At 47.5% G+C, this 20,038-nt stretch overlaps 2 protein-coding genes across 3 annotated transcripts; both read left to right on the top strand.

The window, feature by feature from the left end:
- The first annotated feature begins 742 nt into the window (after positions 1-742).
- Positions 743-6,041, top strand: LOC119803483 (apolipoprotein F-like). 2 transcript variants are annotated; one of them, XM_038314835.2, is made up of 2 exons: positions 743-763; positions 5,032-6,041. In XM_038314835.2, exon 2 carries the CDS (start codon positions 5,052-5,054, stop codon positions 5,823-5,825), a length of 774 nt encoding a protein of 257 aa, XP_038170763.1. In that variant the 5' UTR covers positions 743-763; positions 5,032-5,051; the 3' UTR covers positions 5,826-6,041. The 2 variants fall into 2 exon arrangements, with proteins under 2 accessions (XP_038170763.1, XP_038170761.1); XM_038314833.2 differs by lacking the exon at positions 743-763 and adding an exon at positions 4,720-4,880.
- A 2,053-nt stretch (positions 6,042-8,094) lies between these two features.
- Positions 8,095-10,298, top strand: LOC119803423 (pyridoxal phosphate phosphatase-like). Its single transcript, XM_038314724.1, has one exon. The coding sequence runs from the start codon at positions 8,095-8,097 to the stop codon at positions 8,977-8,979; it is 885 nt and encodes a 294-aa protein (XP_038170652.1). The 3' UTR covers positions 8,980-10,298.
- The last annotated feature ends 9,740 nt before the right edge of the window (positions 10,299-20,038 follow it).

Raw genomic sequence — 20,038 nt, 5'->3', positions numbered from 1 at the left:
AACTCAGAGATCCACCTGCCTCTGCCTCCTGTGTGCTGGGATTAAAGGCGTGTGCCACTACCACTCGGTGAGAATCTTTAAAAAATTATTTCATTATATGCACACCTGTGTAAGTGTGTACCAGATGTGTGTGTACACATAGGTACCTAAGAGGCCACATGAGGGCACTGGGTCCTTTGGAGCTGGAGTCATGAGTCATGGGCAGTTGTGGACTGCTGGATGTGGGTACCAGAAACTTGTGATGGTTTGAAAGAGAATGACCCCCCAAAGGGAATGGCACTATTAGGAGGTGTGGCCCTGCTGGAGCAGTATACCACTGTGGAGGTAGGCTTTGCGCTCTCAGTCTCAGTACAACAGACTGGTCACCTGTTGTCTGCCAGTGAAGATGTAAGAATCCCAGTTCCTTCTCCAGCACTGTGTCCCACCATGATGATAACAGACTGAACCTCTGAAGCTGTAAGGCCCCAATTAAATGTTTTTCTTTATAAGAGTTGTGTGGTCATGGTGTCTCTTCATAGCAGTAGAACCCTAAGAACTGAACTGGGGTTCTTCCACCCGTCTCTCCAGCCTGAGAATGGCTCTTAACGCATGTGCACCAGGGAGACACAAGCTACAGTTTAAACCAGGTCGTTGGCATCAGACAAAGGGAGGGACAACAGACCGGGCAGGAAAGTCCTGGGCAATGCAATGTTCTGCGTGAACAAAGGGCAGATGCTCAGCCTTGGAGCCAGCTTCCCGCCCCTGGCTCCCAACCAAGCTGAAGGTAAGATTCAGAAAATGACCATTAAGAGCCAAAGGTGAGCTGGGCTTGGTGCTCTTCCATTTTATCCCAGCACTTGGGAGCCAGAGACAGGTGGATCTCTTTGAGTTTGAAGCCAGCCTGGTCTACAGAGTGAGTTCTAGGACAGCCAGGGATACACAGAGAAACTCTGTCTTGAAAGAGTTTCCAAGGACTTTGGTACCTTCTGGCTCTAGCCAGTCCTGGCATCTCTTGGTCCTGAACCCTTCTCACGTGCCATCTAAGTACTGCTTTTTCCCAAAAGGGCTATGCTGTCCTGTCCCTCCCCATTGTGATTAGGCTGAGCTCTGTGCTTCCTTTGACTGCTGTCTTAAGAACTCTGACCTTCAGGGGGAGTTAGGAAATCCATTACATAAGCAGGATTGACTATTGATTACAGTCGTTGACCACTGCCTTATCAAAGTTGACCCCCCTGGCCCCCTTGTGAGCTGGGTGGAGGTAGGACTGAGTGTGTCTGCTCTATTCATCATGGGGTTGGTTCCCCTGGCGACTTCACCAGTCACCTTAGCCTCATACAGCAGACTGTAAGGATTTAAAAACATATATTAGGAAACAGTGAAAGCCAAATGCTTCTCTTTTGTTTTACGAGACAGAGTTTGTTAGTATTCAGGCATCTGCACTGGCCTGCCCTTGGGGTCCTGACAGGATACATCCTCAGCTGCAGCCACTAAGAGCATCTCCTGTGCACAATCGCCATGTTCCCTTTTTAAAAAAATTTGTTTATTTAAAAAAAAAACTATCTCCATTACACACACCAATCCAAGTTCCCACTTCCTCTCCTCCCATCCCCTCCTCACACCCTCCCACCCCACCCCCATCCGATCCTCAGAGAAGGTAAGGGTAAGGCCCATTGCTTTGAGGAAGGTCCAAGGCCCTCACTACTATATCTAGGCTGAGCAAGGTATCCATCCAAAGAAAGTAGGTTCCCAAAATGCCAGTACAAGCAGTTGGGCTAAATCCTGGTGCCAGTGCCGGTGGCCCCTCAGTGTGCCCCAGCCATGCAACTGTCACCCACATTCAGAGGGACTAGTTTGGTCCTATGCCTGTTCCTTCCCAGTCTGGCTGGAGTTGGTGAGCTCACATTAGCTCAGGCAGACTGTTTCAGTGGGTGTGCCCATCATGGTCTTGACCTCTTTGCTCATATTCTCCCTCCTTCCACTCTTCAACTGGACTTTGGGAGCTCAGTCCATTGCTCTGATACAGGTCTCTGCCTCTGTTTCCATCAGTTGTTGGATGAAGATTCTATGGTGGTGTTTAAGATATTCATCAGTCTGACTACAGGGAAAGGTCAGTTCGGACACCCCATCCTCTATTGTTTAGCTGGAGTCATCCTTGTGGATTCCTGGGAATTTCTCTAGAGCCAGGTTTCTTTCTAACTCCATAATGGCTCCCTCAATCAAGATATCTCCTTCCTCCATCTCAACTATCCCATTCCCTCAAGTTCCCCTCACCCCTTCCCTTGTCCCTCTTTCCCTTCCACTCTCCCTTCTCCCCCCCACCCTCATGTTCCCAATTTTGTCAGGCAATCTTGTCTATTTCTACTTTCCAGGTATATGTATATATGTTTTTCTTATGGTTCACCTTATTACTTAGCTTCTCTAGGCTCATGAACTATAGGCTCAATATCCTTTGTTTATAGCTAGTATCCACTTATGAGTGAGTACATTCCAAATTCATCTTTTTAGGTCTGGGTTACCTCACTCAGGATAGTGTTTTCTAATTCCATCCATTTGCATGCAAATTTCAGATGTCATTGTTTTTTACTGCTGAGTAGAACGCTAATGTGTAGATGTGCCACATCTTTATCCATTCTTTGGTTGAGGGGCATCTAGGTTGTTTCCAGATTCTGGCTATTACAAATAATGCTGCTATGAACATAGTTGGACAAATGCCCTTGTAGTATGACTGGGCATCTTTTGGGTATATGCCCAAGAGCCCAAGAGTGGTATTGCTGGATCCTGAGGTAGGTTGATTCCCAATTTTCAAAGAAGCCGCCAGACTGATTTCCAAACTTTTTGTAAAGTTTGCACTCCCACCAGCAATGGATGAGTGTTCCCCTTACTCCACATCCTCTCCAGCATAAGCTATCTTTAGTGTTTTTGATCTTAGCCATTCTGACAGGTTTAAGATGATATCTCAGAGTTGTTTTGGTTTGCATTTCCCTGATAGCTAAGGTTGTTGAACATTTCCTTAAGTATCTTTTGGACATTTGAGATTCTTCTGTTGAGAATTCTGTTTAGTTCTGTACCCCAATAAAAAGCCCTCTACCTGAGCTCTGTCACATGGTGTCTTTCTCTTATGTACCCCTTTTTCAAATTACAACAGGGTTCCTCTGTGTAGCCCTGGCTGTCCTGAAACTCACTCTGTAGCCCAGGCTGGCCTTGAACTCACAGAGGTATCCACCTGCCTCCTGAGTGCTGGGGTTAAAGGTGTGCGCCACCACTGCCTGGCCAAATGCCTGCTTTAAAACATACCAGTCTGTTTCTTGCTCAGATGACATCAGTACACTAGGCTTTTCTTTAGTTTACTCTTGAGCTGGAGATGGTGGTTTAGACCCAGCATTTGTGAGATGGAGCAGGATGGTCAGGAATTCAAGGCCAGCCTTAAAACGGGAAGTTTGAGGCAAACTCTGTCTCAAATAGAAAAAAAGTCTAGCACCCTTCTGATATTGTATCCCTCTTCAAACTCTTCCTAGGCTTCTTTCTAAAAAACATTTATGGGGACTGAAGAAATGGCTCAATAGTTGCTCTTCCAAAGGACCTGGGTTCGATTCCCAGCACACTTCATGGTAGTTCACAACTGGGTAACTCCGGTTCCAGGGAATCTGATGCCTTCTGGTTCTGGTAGGCACTGCATGCATGTAGTGTGCAGATGTTCATGCAGGTAAAATACCCATACCTTAAGTTATAATTTTTAAAAATTTTTTAAATTTCTTACAATTTTTTTTTTAAACTCTAGTACCTGGGTTCTGATGACTGAACTCAGGTTGTCAGCCTTGTTCAGGCAAGTGCCTTTCCCCACTGTGTCTGAGACCCTGTCTTAACAAACAGGTATGGCGGCTCCTGCCTGCATCTCAGCACTCTGGAGACTGAGCAAGATTACACAGACTACATAGGAAGCCAGGCCAGCTTGGGCTATCGGGTGTCAAAAAGCAGCAAATACCCTGGCATGCTGACTCACACCTTAAATCCCAGCACTTGAGACAGATGCACAAAGATCTGAGTTCAAGGCCAGCCTGGTCTACATAGTTCCAGTACAGCCAGGACTACATAGAGAAACCCTGTCTCATAGGAGCTGGAGAGATGGCTCAGTGGCTAAGAACGTGTGCTACTCAGGAGGACTGGGGTTCAGAGTTATAACAGCCTTGTCAGCTGGCTCATGACTGCCTGTGCTTCTAGCTTCTCTGGCCTTGGGGGAACCTGCACTTGTGCACAGAACCACACAATTAAAAATAAAAATTAAGGATTTAAAAAGCCAAACAGAAACGAAACCTGGAAGGCTGCTCTGACTCATCTCGATTTGCTGGAAGGTTCTGTTCTGCAAAACTTGTGGTTGGTAGTCTGTCTCTACAGTAAGACCTGTATGGACTGAGGGGGTGGCCCAGTGGTAGCATGCTTGTCTAACATGCATGAATCCTTGGATGTGATTCCCAGTACCACATATACCACCCATGCTGGCACATACTTGTAAACCCCAGTGCTGGGGAGGGGATGGCAGAAGGATCAGAAGTTCAAGGTCCTCCTTGGCTACTTAGTGGGATTCCAGGCCAGCCAGGGACGCGGAAGACCCTGACTCGAAAGACGGAGAACAAACTTTCTGTTACCTAGGAGATACAGAGGACTTTGCCTGGTCTGTTTTATTATTGAATCAGTGCGTAGGTTTACTGGAAGATGGTCTGGGGAAAACAGAGCCACAGGGAGGAAACCCCCGTGTCAGGATGAGGTAATAGCTGGTTGAACAAAGTCTAACCCAGAAAAAGGTGATAAATATTTGAGAATGATCGTTTTCAGTCATCCGATCCACAAGGCAGCCTTTCCAGCCAGGGACCACCTCGTTCTTCTGGCCACTGCTTTCAGGACAGGTGAGCATGACAAACAGCTGCTAAGGGGGTAAATACGGGGAAGCTGAAGTCTACGGAGACTAGGACTCTTCCAAGCTCTGACTGTTTTAGGTGCCTGTTCATGTGGGGCATTTCCCCACCTCTTCCTCTGAACTCTACTCCTTCCTGACAGGGCCATTCTGCGGACCCACCATGATCCAGGCTGCCTTGCTCCTTGGCTGTGTCTTACTGTCCTCAGTGGTCGCCTTTCCAAGGAACACCCAGAATGGCGCCCCGCCTGTTCAGTCGGCTGTCAGAGAGACTGAGTCTACATCAAATGTGCTCTCCGGGAAGATCCTTCCTCCTCCAGCCCCTGGCACCTGCCAGGTCCTCCGGAACACAGTGCCCTCCTTAGCCCCCTTACCTGAGCACTTGTCCCTCTTAGCGCTAAAAGTGGCCCTGGAAGATGTGGGCTGCCCTGCTAAGGCCCAGTATCTGCAGCTTCAGCTCAGTGAAGTGGGCAGAGAGGATGACACCAAAACCCTGGTCCTCCAGAGTCAAATGCGCAGCAAGGAGAAGGCCATTCTGAAGGGTCTGGGGGGATTCCCTGGGGAACGGAGAAGGATGCGGCGCTCAGGTACGCTGCCCGAGACGTGCACGGATGAAAGAGCTTGGGTGCTCCACGAAAGTGCATCGTTTCTTGCTGAGCTTGCTGAGAAGTTCCCTTCCATCGACGTGGTAAGTGAGTTCAAGGCTTCTGTGGCCAATGTCACCCAGAAGTGCACCATCGAGTCTTGGGAACATTTGGAAGAAGTACGCATTAGGATGATGAAAAGCCCAGAAATTAAGAATGCCACACTCTCCATAGAAGATAAAATCTACTTCACTTCTCGGCTGGCAGTCCTTCTGAAACGTGTTTTCATGAGCCTTCTGTTGGAGTATTTTTGGACTTATGGGCCTCAAGTGAACTTTCTCATAGCCATTTAGGGAGTCTGCACACACAGACCATGCGTAGCATGGAGCGAGATGCTAGCAGTATTTTATGATTGACACACATCTTCCTTTGATTCGTGCGAGAACACTCTCGGTATTGAGATGTCTCTCTTTACCGATTTAACACTTTCTAATTCCCCAAATGAATGCTGTACCTCGGTGTGTTCACTTTCATTTGTTTTGAGATATTAAAGGGGTGGTGTTTTGTTTTGTTTTGTTTTGTTTTTGAGACAGGGTCTCACTGTGTAACCCTGGCTGGCCTGGAACTCAGAAATCAACCTGCCTTTGCCTCCAAGTACTGGAATTAAAAGCATGCGACACCATGTCTGGATTTGTTTTGTTATTTTGAAACAGACTTGCTATGTAGCCCCTGTACTCACTATGTAGCCCAGGCTGGCCTCAAATTTATCAGACTCCTACTTCAGCCTTCCGAGTGTCTTACAAGGTTTATTTATTTGTTATGAATACAGTGTTCTGCTGGTACATGATTGCACACCAGAAGAGGGCACCAGATATCATTACAGATGGTTGTGAGTCACCATGTGGTTGCTGAGAATTGAACTCAGGACCTCTGGAAGAGCAGCCAGTGCTCTTAACCTCTGAGCCATCTCTCCAGCCGGGTTGTTGATTTTTGACCCTCCCTCTGAGGGACAGAAGCTCGTGGGTCCTTCTCTGAGCATTCACCCACCACTCCCAGGCTGTGACAGGCAATTCTGCCCTAATTGTTTATGGCTTCAGGGCCTCAGGGAGAGGCTAGTGTTTGAACTGGGGCGCACTGGAGGAAGGGAGGGTCAGTGTTGGGGAAGCCATCACTATCACATTAACTTCTGTTAGGGTTCCCCACACTGTTACTCATAACTGCTTGCCCATGCTCTGTGAAGGGCTCTAACAAACTCATTGGCTCCCACGGCTAACTTGGGTGGACCGGAGCTTTGGTTTGCCATTGGGAACTTGGGGGGACCGGAGCTTTGGTTTGGTTTGCCGTTGGGAACTTGGGTGGACCGGAGCTTTGGTTTGCTGTGGGAACTTGGGAGGACCGGAGCTTTGGTTTGCCGTTGGGACTTTGTGGGGACGGACGGACATTGCCTACGCTGTGCTCCAGGCACGCTCTTCAGACCACAGTCCGAGGAAAGCAGCTTGAGAGCTGTTGTCCGTACAGCAAGGTCTGATCCACCTAGACCTCACCTAAGACTCTTGACCTGCTGCCACTGCATCCTGCAGAATTTATTGCCATTTTCTTATAGACCCCAGATTAAGACCTGATTCCTCCCCCCCTTTTCCCCCCTCATATCTGGAGGTCTTTTTGCCAGATCCTGTTCCTAAATTCCACAGGCTTTTGACCGGTCCCTGGGGCCTAATTGCTGTGGCCTGCAGCTTCTTCTGTAGTCTGGGAGGCATGCACGCTTTTTTTCTTCAACCAGACTCAGCTAGCTGCTTAGATAGGGGCTGTCCAGGGGATGTCCTGGTCTCTCTCCGTCCTTCAGCTCTTAGGGAAAGTTGCGCCTTCCCCACCATACTGCGCATGAGCAGGAGCAGAGGATGAACACGTGGCAGGGGACGGCTCTTGCTCGGAGTGGGAATCTACTGCACTCGGGCACAGTCTTGCATGCTGCTGCTCAGATCCACTCTATCAAACCCGAGGAATAGGCTGAGGTGAGACCACAGGCATCGGATGCAATGTCTGATCACACCAAGGTTGCCGGTGAGACCCACTGGATGCCCATTGCTACAAAGATGTACTGAAGACTGAGGTTCAGCAGCTAATAAAGGCAAACACCTCTCTCTTCTGGAGATCAGGAAGGTTTGGGGGGTCACCACAGATGATAAGCAACCAACATGGCCTGCTAGAGCAAGAGTTAGCCAGGCTGGAGAGAAGGCTCAGCGGTTAAGATCACTGGCTGCTCTTTGAGAGGACCCGAGTTCAATTCCCAGCACCCACACAGCAGCTCACAACTATAACAACTATAACTCCTGTTCTGGAGGATCTGACTCCTTCACACAGACACACATATAAACAAAACACCAATACACATCAAAAATAAGGCCCTGAGTTTGGTTTCTGCTACACTCAGGAATTACATCAAATCCAGGACCTTAGGCATTCTGGGCAAGGGTTACATGCTTAGTGCACAATTCTCTTGTACTCGTCTTGGCATGTAGCCGTGTATGGCTTGGCACTCACTACGTAGCCTTGACCTTGTCCTGGCTCAGTCCCTCAAGCACTGTCATAATCATCTTTTAAGAGATATCTGGAGCCGGCTGCATGGCGCGCTGCGAGCGGCTGCGCAGCGCGGCCCTGCGCGACTTGCTGGGCCAGGCGCAGGGCGTCTTGTTCGACTGCGACGGGGTGCTGTGGAACGGCGAGCGCACCGTGCCGGGCGCCCCCGAGTTGCTGCAGCGGCTGGCGCGGGCGGGCAAGACCACGCTTTTCGTGAGCAACAACAGCCGGCGCGCGCGGCCCGAGCTGGCGCTGCGCTTCGGCCGCCTGGGCTTCGCGGGGCTGCGCGCTGAGCAGCTCTTCAGCTCAGCGCTGTGTGCCGCGCGCCTGCTGTGCCAGCGTCGTCTGCCTGGGTCGCCCGACGCGCCGGGCACCGTGTTCGTGCTGGGCGGTGAGGGGCTGCGCGCGGAGCTGCGTGTGGCGGGGTTGCGCCTGGCGGGGGACCCCGGCGACGACGGCTCGCGCGTGCGCGCCGTGCTCGTGGGCTACGACGAGCACTTCTCCTTCGCCAGGCTGAGCGAGGCGTGCGCGCACCTGCGCGACCCCGACTGCTTCCTGGTAGCCACCGATCGCGAGCCTTGGCACCCGCTCAGCGACGGAAGCCGGACCCCCGGTACCGGAAGCCTGGTTGCAGCCGTGGAGACAGCCTCAGGACGCCAGGCCCTGGTGGTGGGCAAACCCAACCCCTACATGTTCCAGTGCATCGCCGAAGACTTCAGTGTGGACCCCACCCGCACCCTGATGGTGGGTGACCGCCTGGAGACCGACATCCTCTTTGGCCACCGCTGTGGCATGACCACCGTGCTCACACTCACAGGGGTCTCACGCCTCGAAGAAGCCCAGGCTTACCTGGTAGCTGGTCAACATGACCTTGTGCCTCACTGCTACGTGGAGAGCATTGCAGACTTGATGGAGGGGCTGGAGGACTGAACCCACCTCCCCCATTCCCCGATCCCGTAGATGGAGGCGGGCCATGAGTCACATTCGGCAACATGAGCTGCCTGGCCCAGGTGTCTCCCCCAGTGAAGGGAAGCTGGAATCCAGGAAGGTTTGTGGGCCCTCATACCCCTCCCAGCAGTGGCTGGACACGCTGCTGTTCAGAAGCTGTCCCTCCACATCTTGAAGGTTCACCCTGGCCTGAGCCCACCTGGGGTCACCTCCCCTTCTTGAAAATGTGTGTGTGTGTGTGTGTGTGTGTGTGTGTGTGTGTGTGTGTATATATATATATATATATATATATATATATATATATATATATATATTGGACCTCGAAACCACATGAAAAATTTCTCCAACCCTGAGTACTTAATTAAGTTCCTTCCCTTCCCTGGGATCTGTAATGCTCTGTCCTTAGGTCCTTGTTGACCAATCAGAAGTCTAGGAAACTCCAGCTATTAACAGCCTATAAAGGAAAGCTGCCAGTAGTGACTGACATGTTAGTGTCTCACAGTGGGCCCTCAGTGGACCAAGTAGGAGCTTAAAGACCACTTTGCAGGGGCTGGAGAGATGGCTCAGAGGTTAAGAGCATTGCCTGCTCTTCCAAAGGTCCTGAGTTCAATTCCCAGCAACCACATGGTGGCTCACAACCATCTGTAATGCGGTCTGGTGCCCTCTTCTAGCCTGCAGGTATACACACAGACAGAATATTGTATACATAATAAATAAATATTAAAAAAATAGAACACCTTGCATATCCTAGAGCCCTAGAGCACCAGTCAGAAGGCTAAGTGACATTGACCTCTGGATGTCCATCAGGACAACAATGACCCACTGGCCTCTTAGATCCCAAAGAGAACAATCTACAAGTCTGCGACATGGTGGCTTTTCGATAATCCTGGGCTGACTGGATCAGCCAGGAGACCAGGTCCTAGGAGGGCAGGGTGATGAATGCCTGTACTTATAGCACTTGGGAGGCTGAGGCAGGAGGATTGCTCTGAGTTTGGTGACCTGGGTAAGACCTCATTTCAAAAAGACCAACTTGAAAGTCAGCCTCCTCCAGGAACTGATCCGTGGGCCCTCTGTGACCCTGGGTGGGATGGATGGTCGCCCCAGCTTGGAAGGGGCCCTTGTGTCCCGCCCCTTGAAGTCAGTGTTTGCTGTGCCACCTCTCCAGCTGCTCATTCCCAGCGACGTGATTGTTTGTATTTATTGTGCGCCAGTGGAGATGGGGGCGGGGTGGGACCTTCCCGCCACCTCCAGCCTCGTAACCAGTCCTTGAACTTAATAAAATGTAAGTGGGAGTGTCTGTACCCCAGTCTGTGGCTCCTGCAGAGGACCGGTTCAATCCCAGCACCCGCACGAAAGCTCATAACCCTCCCCCCCATGTCTTCAGTCCCAGGGGACCCGAGCCTTCTGACCTCTGTGGGCACCAGGCATGCACGTGGTGCACAGACAGATGTGGAGGTGTGTGGTGTATGCACGTCACATCTGGAAGCAAGAAAACTTGACTCAAAAATAATGGGGTTTCTTGGGCTGGAGAGATGGCTCAGAGGTTAAGAGCATTGCCTGTTCTTCCAGAGGTCCTGAGTTCAATTCCCAGCAACCACATGGTGGCTCGCAACCGTCTGTAATGAGATCTGATGCCCTCTTCTGGCCTGCAAGCAGACACACAGACAGAATATTGTATACATAATAAATAAATATTAAAAAAAAATAATGGGGTTTCTCCGGTGAGGAACAACCTGAGAAACAACCCCTGAGGCTGACCTCTGACCTCTGGCCTCCGCGTGCAAGACACACAACTGAATGCACACCTGCGGGCACATTTGAGCACATACATGCAAAGTAAGTGTCGTTGTTGTCATTTGTGGTGGTTGGTTTTTAGGTGTGTGTGAGTGTGTGTGAGTGTGTGTGTGTGTGTTTGTTGAGACAGGGTTTCCCTACATAGCTCTGTTTGTCACGGAACTCTTTATGTAGACCAGGCTGGCCTTAAATTCACAGAGCTCTGTCTCTGCCTCCTGAGTGCTGGGATTAATGGTTTGTGTCACCACCCCAAGCTTGGGTTTCTTTGTTTAAGGATTTATTTTATCGTCAGTACTTGGGAGGCAGAGGCAAGCAGATCTCTATGAGTTTGAGGCCAGTTGGTCTACAAGATAAGTTCTAGGATTGTCAGGGCTACACCCAGAGAAACCCTGTCTCCAAAAAGCCAAAACAAAGCAAAACACTCAAGTGTGTGAGTATTTTGTCTGTATGTATTTCTGTGAACTATTAGAAATAAGCTTGGAGGGGCTGGAGAGATGGCTCAGAGACTAAGGACACTGCCTGTTCTTCCGGAGGACCTGGGCTCAATTCCTAGCACCTACATGGCAGCTCACAACTGTCTGTAGCCCCAGTTCCAGGGGATCAGATACCTTCACACCAATTCACATAAAATGAAGTTAAAGAGAGAGAGAGAGAGAGAGAGAGAGAGAGAGAGAGAGAGAGAGAGAGAGAGAGAGAAGTTTGGAGTCACAAAGAAAGAGACCCCCATTTCCGGTAGTGTCTTGACTAGGCAGAACGTCTGGTCCAAAGGGCACTGGGCTCCTGAAAGCAGACGAGCACAGGGGACAAGAAGAGAACGTGGCTGCGACTCTGACAGGGGTGTGACTGCTCTTTCCCCTTTAGCTAGGATTTGGCTTCACGTCGCTTGTGACAGGCTGGTTTTTTTCCTTTTGTTGTCGAGTTGCTGTTGTCTTGAGACAGGGTCTCTCTACATAGCCCCAGCTGACCAAATAGTGAGCTAGTGTGTAAACATAATAAATAGTGAACTAGTGTGTAAACATAATAAATAGTGAACTAGTATGTAAATGTAATAAATAGTGGGCTAGTGTGTAAATGTAATAAATAGTGAGCTAGTGTGTAAACGTAATAAATAGTGAGCTAGTGTGCAAATGTAATAAATAGTGAGCCAGTGTGTAAATGTAATAAATAGTGAGTCAGTGTGTGAATGTAATAAATAGTGGGCTAGTGTGTAAATGTAATAGTGAGCTAGTGTGTAAATGTAATAAATAGTGAGCCAGTGTGTAAATGTAATAAATAGTGAGCTAGTGTGTGAATGTAATAAATAGTGAGCAAATGTAATGAATAGTGAGCTAATGTGTGAATGTAATAAATAGTAAACCAGTGTGTGAATGTAATAGTGAGCTAGTGTGTAATCATAATAAATAGTGGGCTAGTGTGTGAATGTAATAAATAGTGAGCTAGTGTGTAAGTGTAATAAATATAGGGCTAGTGTGTGAGCATAATAAAGAGAGGGCTAGTGTGCAAATGTAATAAATAGTGGGCTAGTGTGTGAATGTAATAAATAGTGGGCTAGTGTGTGAATGTAATAAATAGTGAGCTAGTGTGTAAACGTAATAAATAAAGGGCTGGTGGGAACCCCGGGCCTTTAGCTGTCTCCTCAGTCCTCGGGTAAAGGTCTCAGTCGCCAGCAGGGAGAGGACATTGGCTTTTATGGGTTTCCTTTCAGATATTACCCTAAAAGTCATGTGGCCGGGCTCCTGAGTCCCAGACACTAACTCACTCCTGGACTGATATAGACAGCATAGTTGTCTGTTGTGTAGATAGCCCTGCTCTGCTGTAGAGAGAGGAGGTTCTGGCCACAAGAGCCAAAAGATGATAGATAGATAGATAGATAGATAGATAGATGAATAGATGGATGAATAGATGGATGGATGATAGATAGATAGATAGATAGGTAGATAGATGAATAGATAGAAAGATAGATAGATGAATAGATAGATAGATAGATAGATAGATAGATAGATAGATGAATAGATAGATGGATGGATGGATGGACAGATGGATGAATAGATAGATAGATGATAGATAGGGATTCTTGCTCAGGGGTCATGCTAATCTTCATGTCATTCCAATTTTAATATATATATTTCTGAAGCGTCCGTCACACGGTACTTTCCTCAGCATGACTTATGGTGAACCTGCTTTCTGAATCCCCTTGGCAGTCAATTGACCTGGGGCAGCTGTAGTGTTAGGTCTCCACCTGAGCCAGCAATTCCAGTCTCTTGACCAGGGAGTGTTTTCTCTCAGAGACTAAAGATGTGACACTAGAATCATTTAGGAACCAGATCAGACATCAGAGCCTCCCCCAACCACCTCCCCCGTGACACACACACACACACACACACACACACACACACACACTGGAAAGAAAAACCCCAAACCAAACAAACTCTTAGCATCTTTGGCCTCTGGCAAGGATGAGGCTGCTAAGAGTCCCAAAGATGTTTCCAAATTTTAGCCAAGAGGTAAACTGGTTACTTTTTTCTTTTCTTTTCTTTTCCTCTAAATTGCCTAGCTAAGCTTTACTTCCTGTTTTTCACACACACACACACCACACACACACACACATCACCTAGAATCACTTGTACACCCGCCAGGTGAAGTGAGAATAGGACTCCTTGCCTTGTTTCTAGAAGGAAATGAAAGAAGAAGTAAAGGCAACAGTTATTAGCTTGATGAGCCCTCGGCAGAGAACCCAGAGAAGCCAGATCACAGGATCCTTTTTCAATATCCAAGTCAAAGTCCGTTAGACTCACCTGACGGGCTCACACAGCACCCATCTCTCTCTTTGGGCTCCTCATGTTTCTTTGACCTCTAAGGCTGGTCTCTAAAGCAGTGACCCCATGATCTGCTTTGACAGCTGCTGGAGAGGCTTAAATCATCTTGGTATTCCTCCCATGTGGGTTCAAGAGACAGAGAGAAGAGCTTTTTAGTCACCCTTCCGTTTTTATTTTCAAACAATAGTGGGCTTGTCTCTCTTAGGTATAGAGGTGCTTCTGTGAGCCCAGGGTCTGGAGTCTGATATTTAGGCTTCGTTTCCTTCCTTCCATTTTTTTAAGGTTTATTTATTTTTATGTACATTGGTGTTTTGCCTGCATGTATGTTTATGTGAGGGTATTGGGTCCCTGGAACTGGAGTTACAGACAGTTGTGAGCTGCCATGTGGGTGTTGGGATTTGAACTCTGGTCTTCTGGAAGAGCAGTAGTGCTCTTAACCCCTGAGCCATCACTCCAGGCCCTGGGCATCATTGTCTCATCAAGAAGCAAGTTATTAATTAGAGATAGCTGTCTGAGTAACATAGAGATTTCTTTTTTTTTTTTTTTGTTTTGTTTTTTGAGACTGGGTTTGACAGACAGTAGCCCTGACTATCCTGGAACTCATTCTATAGACCAGGCTGGCCTTGAACTCACAGAGATCCACCTGCTTCTGCCTCCCAAGTGCTGGGATTAAAGACACGAACCACTACTGCTTGGCCACAGAGATGTCTTAAAAATATATTTTTAATTTATTTCTTATTATTTTATTTGTATGGGTGTTTTGTCCATATATACATCACATGTATGCCTGGTGCTTTCAGAGACCATAAGATCCCTGGGACTGGAGTAACAGACAGTTGTGAGTCACCATGTGGGTGCTGGGAATTGAACCCAGGTCCTCTGGAAGAGCAGTCAGTGCTCTTAACCACTGAGCCATCTCTCCAGCCCCTTAAAAATATATATATTTATTTATTTGTTTGTTTGTTTGTTTATTTATTTATTTATTTATTTATTATTTTCAAGACAGGGTTTCTCTGTAGCTTTGGAGCCTGTCCTGGAACTCACTCTGTAGACCAGGCTGGCCTTGAACTCACAGAGATCCACCTGCCTCTGCCCCCTGAGTGAGTGCTGGGATTAAAGGCGTGCGCCACCACCACCCAGCTTATTATTTTATATGTACAGGAGTTTTGCCTGAATGTGTGTCTGTGCACGTCACATGTGTGCCTGAGGCAGCCAGAAGAGGGTATCAGACACCCTGGAACTGGAGTTATGTATAGTTGTGACCCAAGTCCTCTGGAAGAACAGCCAGTGCCCTTAACCAGGCCATTTCCCCTGGCCCAGGAAGAGCGCATAGATTTAAGCCTCAGGTATGGTGACACACGCCTTTAATGCCCGCATCAGGGAGACAGAGACAGGCAGATCTCCGGGACTTCAAGACCAGCCTGGTCTACATAGGGAGAGGACAGCCAGGGCTACGTAGAAAGACTTGTCCTTTCTCAAAAACTAAAACAAAAATGACAGGCTGAAGAGATGGCTCCATGGTTTTTCTTTCTTCTTTTTCTCCATGAAGGCCAATTGAAGAGCTAGGTATCATGGCATTTGGGCTTGAGGGAACCTGTGGCTTCTCTAACCTTTCTTTTTCTTTGGTTTTTCTAGACAGGGTTTCTTTCTAGCTTTGGGGCCTGTCCTGGAACTCGCTCTGTAGACCAGGCTGGCCTTGAACTCACAGAGATCCGCCTGCCTCTGCCCCTTGAGTATTGGGATTAAAGGCGCCCGGCTCTCTAGCCTTTCTTTTACCCATGGTTCCATCTATGTGAGGATAAGTCAAAGGCCTTGTCTAACTATGGCTTCTCTTGGAAGCATGGAGGAAATTTAACACTGGTCTTTGTAGATTGGACATAGGTTAGAATTTACCAGAGGGAGGTGCATTTCCACGGGCTCCCTGAACAAGAGAACGAGTGACTCCCAAAGTTACAGGACATCTCAAGAGGTGCTCCACAGTCCCCTGGGACCTAGTTGACCTTGGAGGAAAGGGGGTAAAATATTCTTCCTTTTAATCCCTTTGACCCCAGCAGTATATGCCTCCAAATACTGTTATTGCACATCCGGAGGGGCATTTATACCAGTCTGCTACTTTGAATTACTGTGTGATGTTTATGTAAGACTTGAGCCAAAACCAAACACTTTGGCTTTGTTTGTTTGTTTGACTCTTAAGCTTTTGCTGCTCTACCAGAGGATCTGAGTTCAGTTCCCAGCATCCGTGGCCAGGGAGCCGTGGGGTAAAGGGGCACACAGTTTCTTGTAACTCCATCTCTAGTGATTCTGATGCTCTCTCCTAGCTGCCATAGGAACCCAAACACATGGCAGGACTCTTACACACGCATATACATACACACATATGAGGAACAAAATAAGTCTTTAAAAATAAAGGATGAGTGTTGACCGCAACATCCCTAGCTTTGAAATAATAACAACCAAGGGCCACTGAGATGGCTCAGTGGGTGGTAAAGACACTTGTCACCAAGCCTGATAACCCGAGTTCAATCCCTAGGACCCATGTAGTGGACAGAGAGAAACAGTTCCTGCAAGCTATCCTATGAGGTCTACACAGGCACCGTGGCAACACTCCCAAATCAATCAATCAATCAATAAACAAACGCAAAAGAGTGACCAAAGACTACACCCACCCAGAAGAATTGAAAACAATACTATGGTCAGCAGCGATTTCACGATTGGCAAGTCCACGCATTCAAATGTGGAAGTCAAGGGGGTTCAAATACGTGCCGGTCTGTACTGACACTTTTCTTCAGGTAAATAGGAGCATTTCTCACCCTGACTGAGAAGACCACGGGACTCATTAAAGACCCTTCCTTTTTGGATTGCCTAATAACATGCAGAGTATTAATAAACCTGCCTATGTTTCTGAGACGGCACAGATGATAAGCTTAAGAATCAGAAGGGAGGGGGCTGGAGAGATGGCTCAGAGGTTAAGAGCACTGACTGCTCTTCCAGAGGTCCTGAGTTCAATTCCCAGCAACCACATGATGGCTCACAGCCATCTATAATGAGATCTGGTGTCCTCTTCTGGCATGCAAACATATATGGAAGGAATGTTGTATACATAATAAATAAATATTTTTTAAAAAAGAATCAGAAGGGAGTCTTTCTCTCTGAATCTCTCCCTCTTCCCTCCCCTTTACCCTTCTCTCAATAAACTCATTTTTTTAAAAGTATTTATTTATTTATTTTATGTATACAATACTCTGTCTGTGTATATGTCTGTAGGCCAGAAGAGGGCACCAGACCTCATTAGAGATGGTTGTGAGCCACCATGTTGTTGTTGGGAATTGAACTCAGGACCTTTGGAAGAGCAGGCAATGCTCTTAACCACTGAGCCATTTCTCCAGCCCTAAACTCCTCATTTAAAAAAAAAGAATCAGAAGGGACTGGTGGGATGGCTCAATGGTTAGGAGCACTCTTACAGAGGGAGGGAGTTCAGTTCCCAGCACGAGCATTAGGGCGCGAACAACTGCTGCAACTCCAATTCCGAGAGATCCAACACCCTCATGGTAATCCTCCTGTCCCAGCCTCCCAAGTGCTTTGGTTACAAGCATGTGTTCCTACACTGTCTTGGTAGGGTTCGGGCTATTGGTGGAGTCTCCCTAGCTCGGAATTTCTATTGCTTCATTCACTGTTGGTTGGTAAATTGTGTGCTCCTGACACTTGTGCACACCATCTAAACTATGGAATTTGTAGGCAATCAGTTGTTTATGATACTCTTTTATAATCCTTCTAGTGAGGTCAGGGTTAAGACAGGGCTTCACATCATAGCCCAGGCTAACCTGGAACTTGCTATGCAGCCCAGAGCAGCGTCAATCTCAATGATCCTGCCTCAGCCCTCAGTATGGTGGGACGCAGACATGAACCACTACGCCTGGCTTTTTCATAATCTTTATAATTTCAGTAAGATAGGTAAGAATGTCCCCGCTTTCATTCCTGACTTAAGTCATTTGGTTATGTTCTTTCTCTTCCTGGTCACGGAGGTAACAGTGTGTTAACTTTGTTCACCTTTCTAAAGAGCAAGTTTTGGTTCTGCTGATTTTTATCTCTTGTTTTCTACCTTCCATCTCTCCTCTAGCGTTACTTCCTTCCTTGTGCTGCTTGAGGGTGTAATCTTTCCCGAGGGCTTTATGTTTTATTGTTTTTGAGAAAGACTCACCCTAGTCCAGACTGGCCTCAAGCTCCTGCAGTTACTCTGGCTAGAACCTACCACACTGTGGGACAGGGCAAGAGTGAGCATCCTTCCTTGCTCCTTCTTTTAGGAATTGTGCAATATTTTTAATCAAAAAGGAAGCATTAAGCCGGGCAATGGTGGCACATGCCTTTAATCCCACCACTCGGGAGGCAGAGGCAGAAGGATCTCTGTGAGTTTGAGGGCAGCCTGGTCCACAGAGTGAGTTCCAGGACTGGCTCCAAAGCTACAGAGAAACCCTGTCTCAAAAAACCAAAAAAAAAAAAAAAAAAAAAGAAGGAAGCACTAAATTTAATTTAAAGAAAATAGTAAACCAGGCAGAGGTGGCGCACGCCTTTAATCCCAGCACTCAGGAGGCAGAGGCCGGTGGATCTCCGTGAGTTTGAGGCCAGCCTGGTCTACATATAGAATTCTAGGACAGTGAGGGCTACATAGATGGACTCTGTCTTGCCCCACCCCCAGAAAAAGGAGTTGTTTTTTGCCATCATCCTTACAAATTATTTTTCTCTTCCCTTCCATCCTTCCCTTCTCCTTCTTCTCCTCCAGCTCCTCTTCTCTTACTCCATCGTTGCTGTGGTCATTGTCAGAGACAAGATGACTTCCCCGGGCTACAGTGATGCTCCTGCTCTCTTCTGTGTCTTCTTGCAGGCATGTATGACTGTTTCTGTTTCCTGCAGACAATTTCCTTTTTCTCTTCTTTTTTTATTTTCTTTTTCTTTTTCTTTTCCTTTTGCTTTTGGTTTTTTGAGACAGGTTTCTCTGTAGCTGTGGAGCCTGTCCTGGAACTCACTCTGTAGACCAGGCTGGCCTCAAACTCACAGAGATCCACTTGCCTCTGCCTCCTGTGCTGGGATTAAAGGCGTGCGCCACCTCTGCCTGGCTTACTATTTTCTTTAAATTAAGTTTAATGCTTCCTTTTTTTTTCTTATCTTTTTTTTGTGTGTGTATGTTTATGCATGTATGCCCATGTTAGGACACAGGTGTGGAAGTTTGAAGACAATGCATAGGAAGGAATGTATTTGGTTAGACTCATTGTCTTAATTAGGGTTTCTATTGTGAAGAGACACCATGACCACAGAAACTCTTTTTTTTAAATATTTATTTATTTATTATGCATACAATATTCTGTCTGAGTGTATGCCTGCAGGCCAGAAGAGGGCACCAGACCTCATTACAGATGGTTGTGAGCCATCATGTGGTTGCCAGGAATTGAACTCAGGACCTTTGGAAGAGTAGGTAATGCTCTTAACCACTAAGCCATCTCTCCAGCCCCTCACAGAAACTCTTATAAAGAAAATATTTCATTGTGGTGGCTTGCTTACAGTTTTAGAGGTTCAGTTTGTTATCATGAAGGGGAGCATGGCGGTGCAGTGCACAGGCAGAGGTGGTGCTGGAGGAGCAGCTGAGAATCCTCGATCTTGCAGGGACAGGAAATGAACTGAGACACTGGGCAGCTTCCTGAGCATAGGGAACCTCAAAGCTCCCCCCCCCCACACACACAGTGACACACTTCCTCTAATAAGACCACACCCACTCAACAAAGCCATGCCTTCTAATAGTGCCACTCCCTATGAGATTGCTGGAGCTGATTACATTCAAACCACCACCATCAGGGAGACAGATGTTTTATGTGTTTTATGTTGAATACAGGAAAAGAGAAAAATAAAAGCTGCTTTGAGTCTGTTGTCAGTCTGTCCGTGTAGGCGCAGTGCAGTTTAGAGGCTCCCTACCAGAGACTGTCAGTCTTCTGCTTTAACCGTCTCCAGAAGACACTGAGAGCCTTTCTCATTTCATCTAAGGGTCTAAGGCAAAACGTTAGGACAAGGAGACAGAAGGATGGGCAGGAATCAGAAGGGGGAAAACAGTTTGCCAATATGGGGCAAAGGTGAGGACAGAGCTGGCTCCAGGAAGAATCGGTAAATATTTGTAATTACCAGATCCTTCATTTTTCTAAACCACAGCTTTCTGGCTTCCTAACGATGTGTCAGGGAGAAGGTGGGATTAAGACAACACTCACTCAGATCATGAAGACACCAAAGCAAATGGGATATTTATAATGCCAACTTCCAGTTTTCCCTCTAAACCTAGGGAGATCTCCCATAACTTTTATTTTCTCAACGTGTATTTTTTTTTCCTAGACAAGGTCTCTCTGTATAGCCTTGGTTGCCCTAGAACTCACTCTGTAGACCAGGCTGGCCTC

This window comes from Arvicola amphibius, chromosome 17 (assembly GCF_903992535.2).
Source record: "Arvicola amphibius chromosome 17, mArvAmp1.2, whole genome shotgun sequence".
In the NCBI taxonomy this organism is placed as follows: domain Eukaryota; kingdom Metazoa; phylum Chordata; class Mammalia; order Rodentia; family Cricetidae; genus Arvicola; species Arvicola amphibius.
Note: the sequence above shows the minus strand (reverse complement) of the source record. Positions and strands in the feature narration are given on the sequence as shown.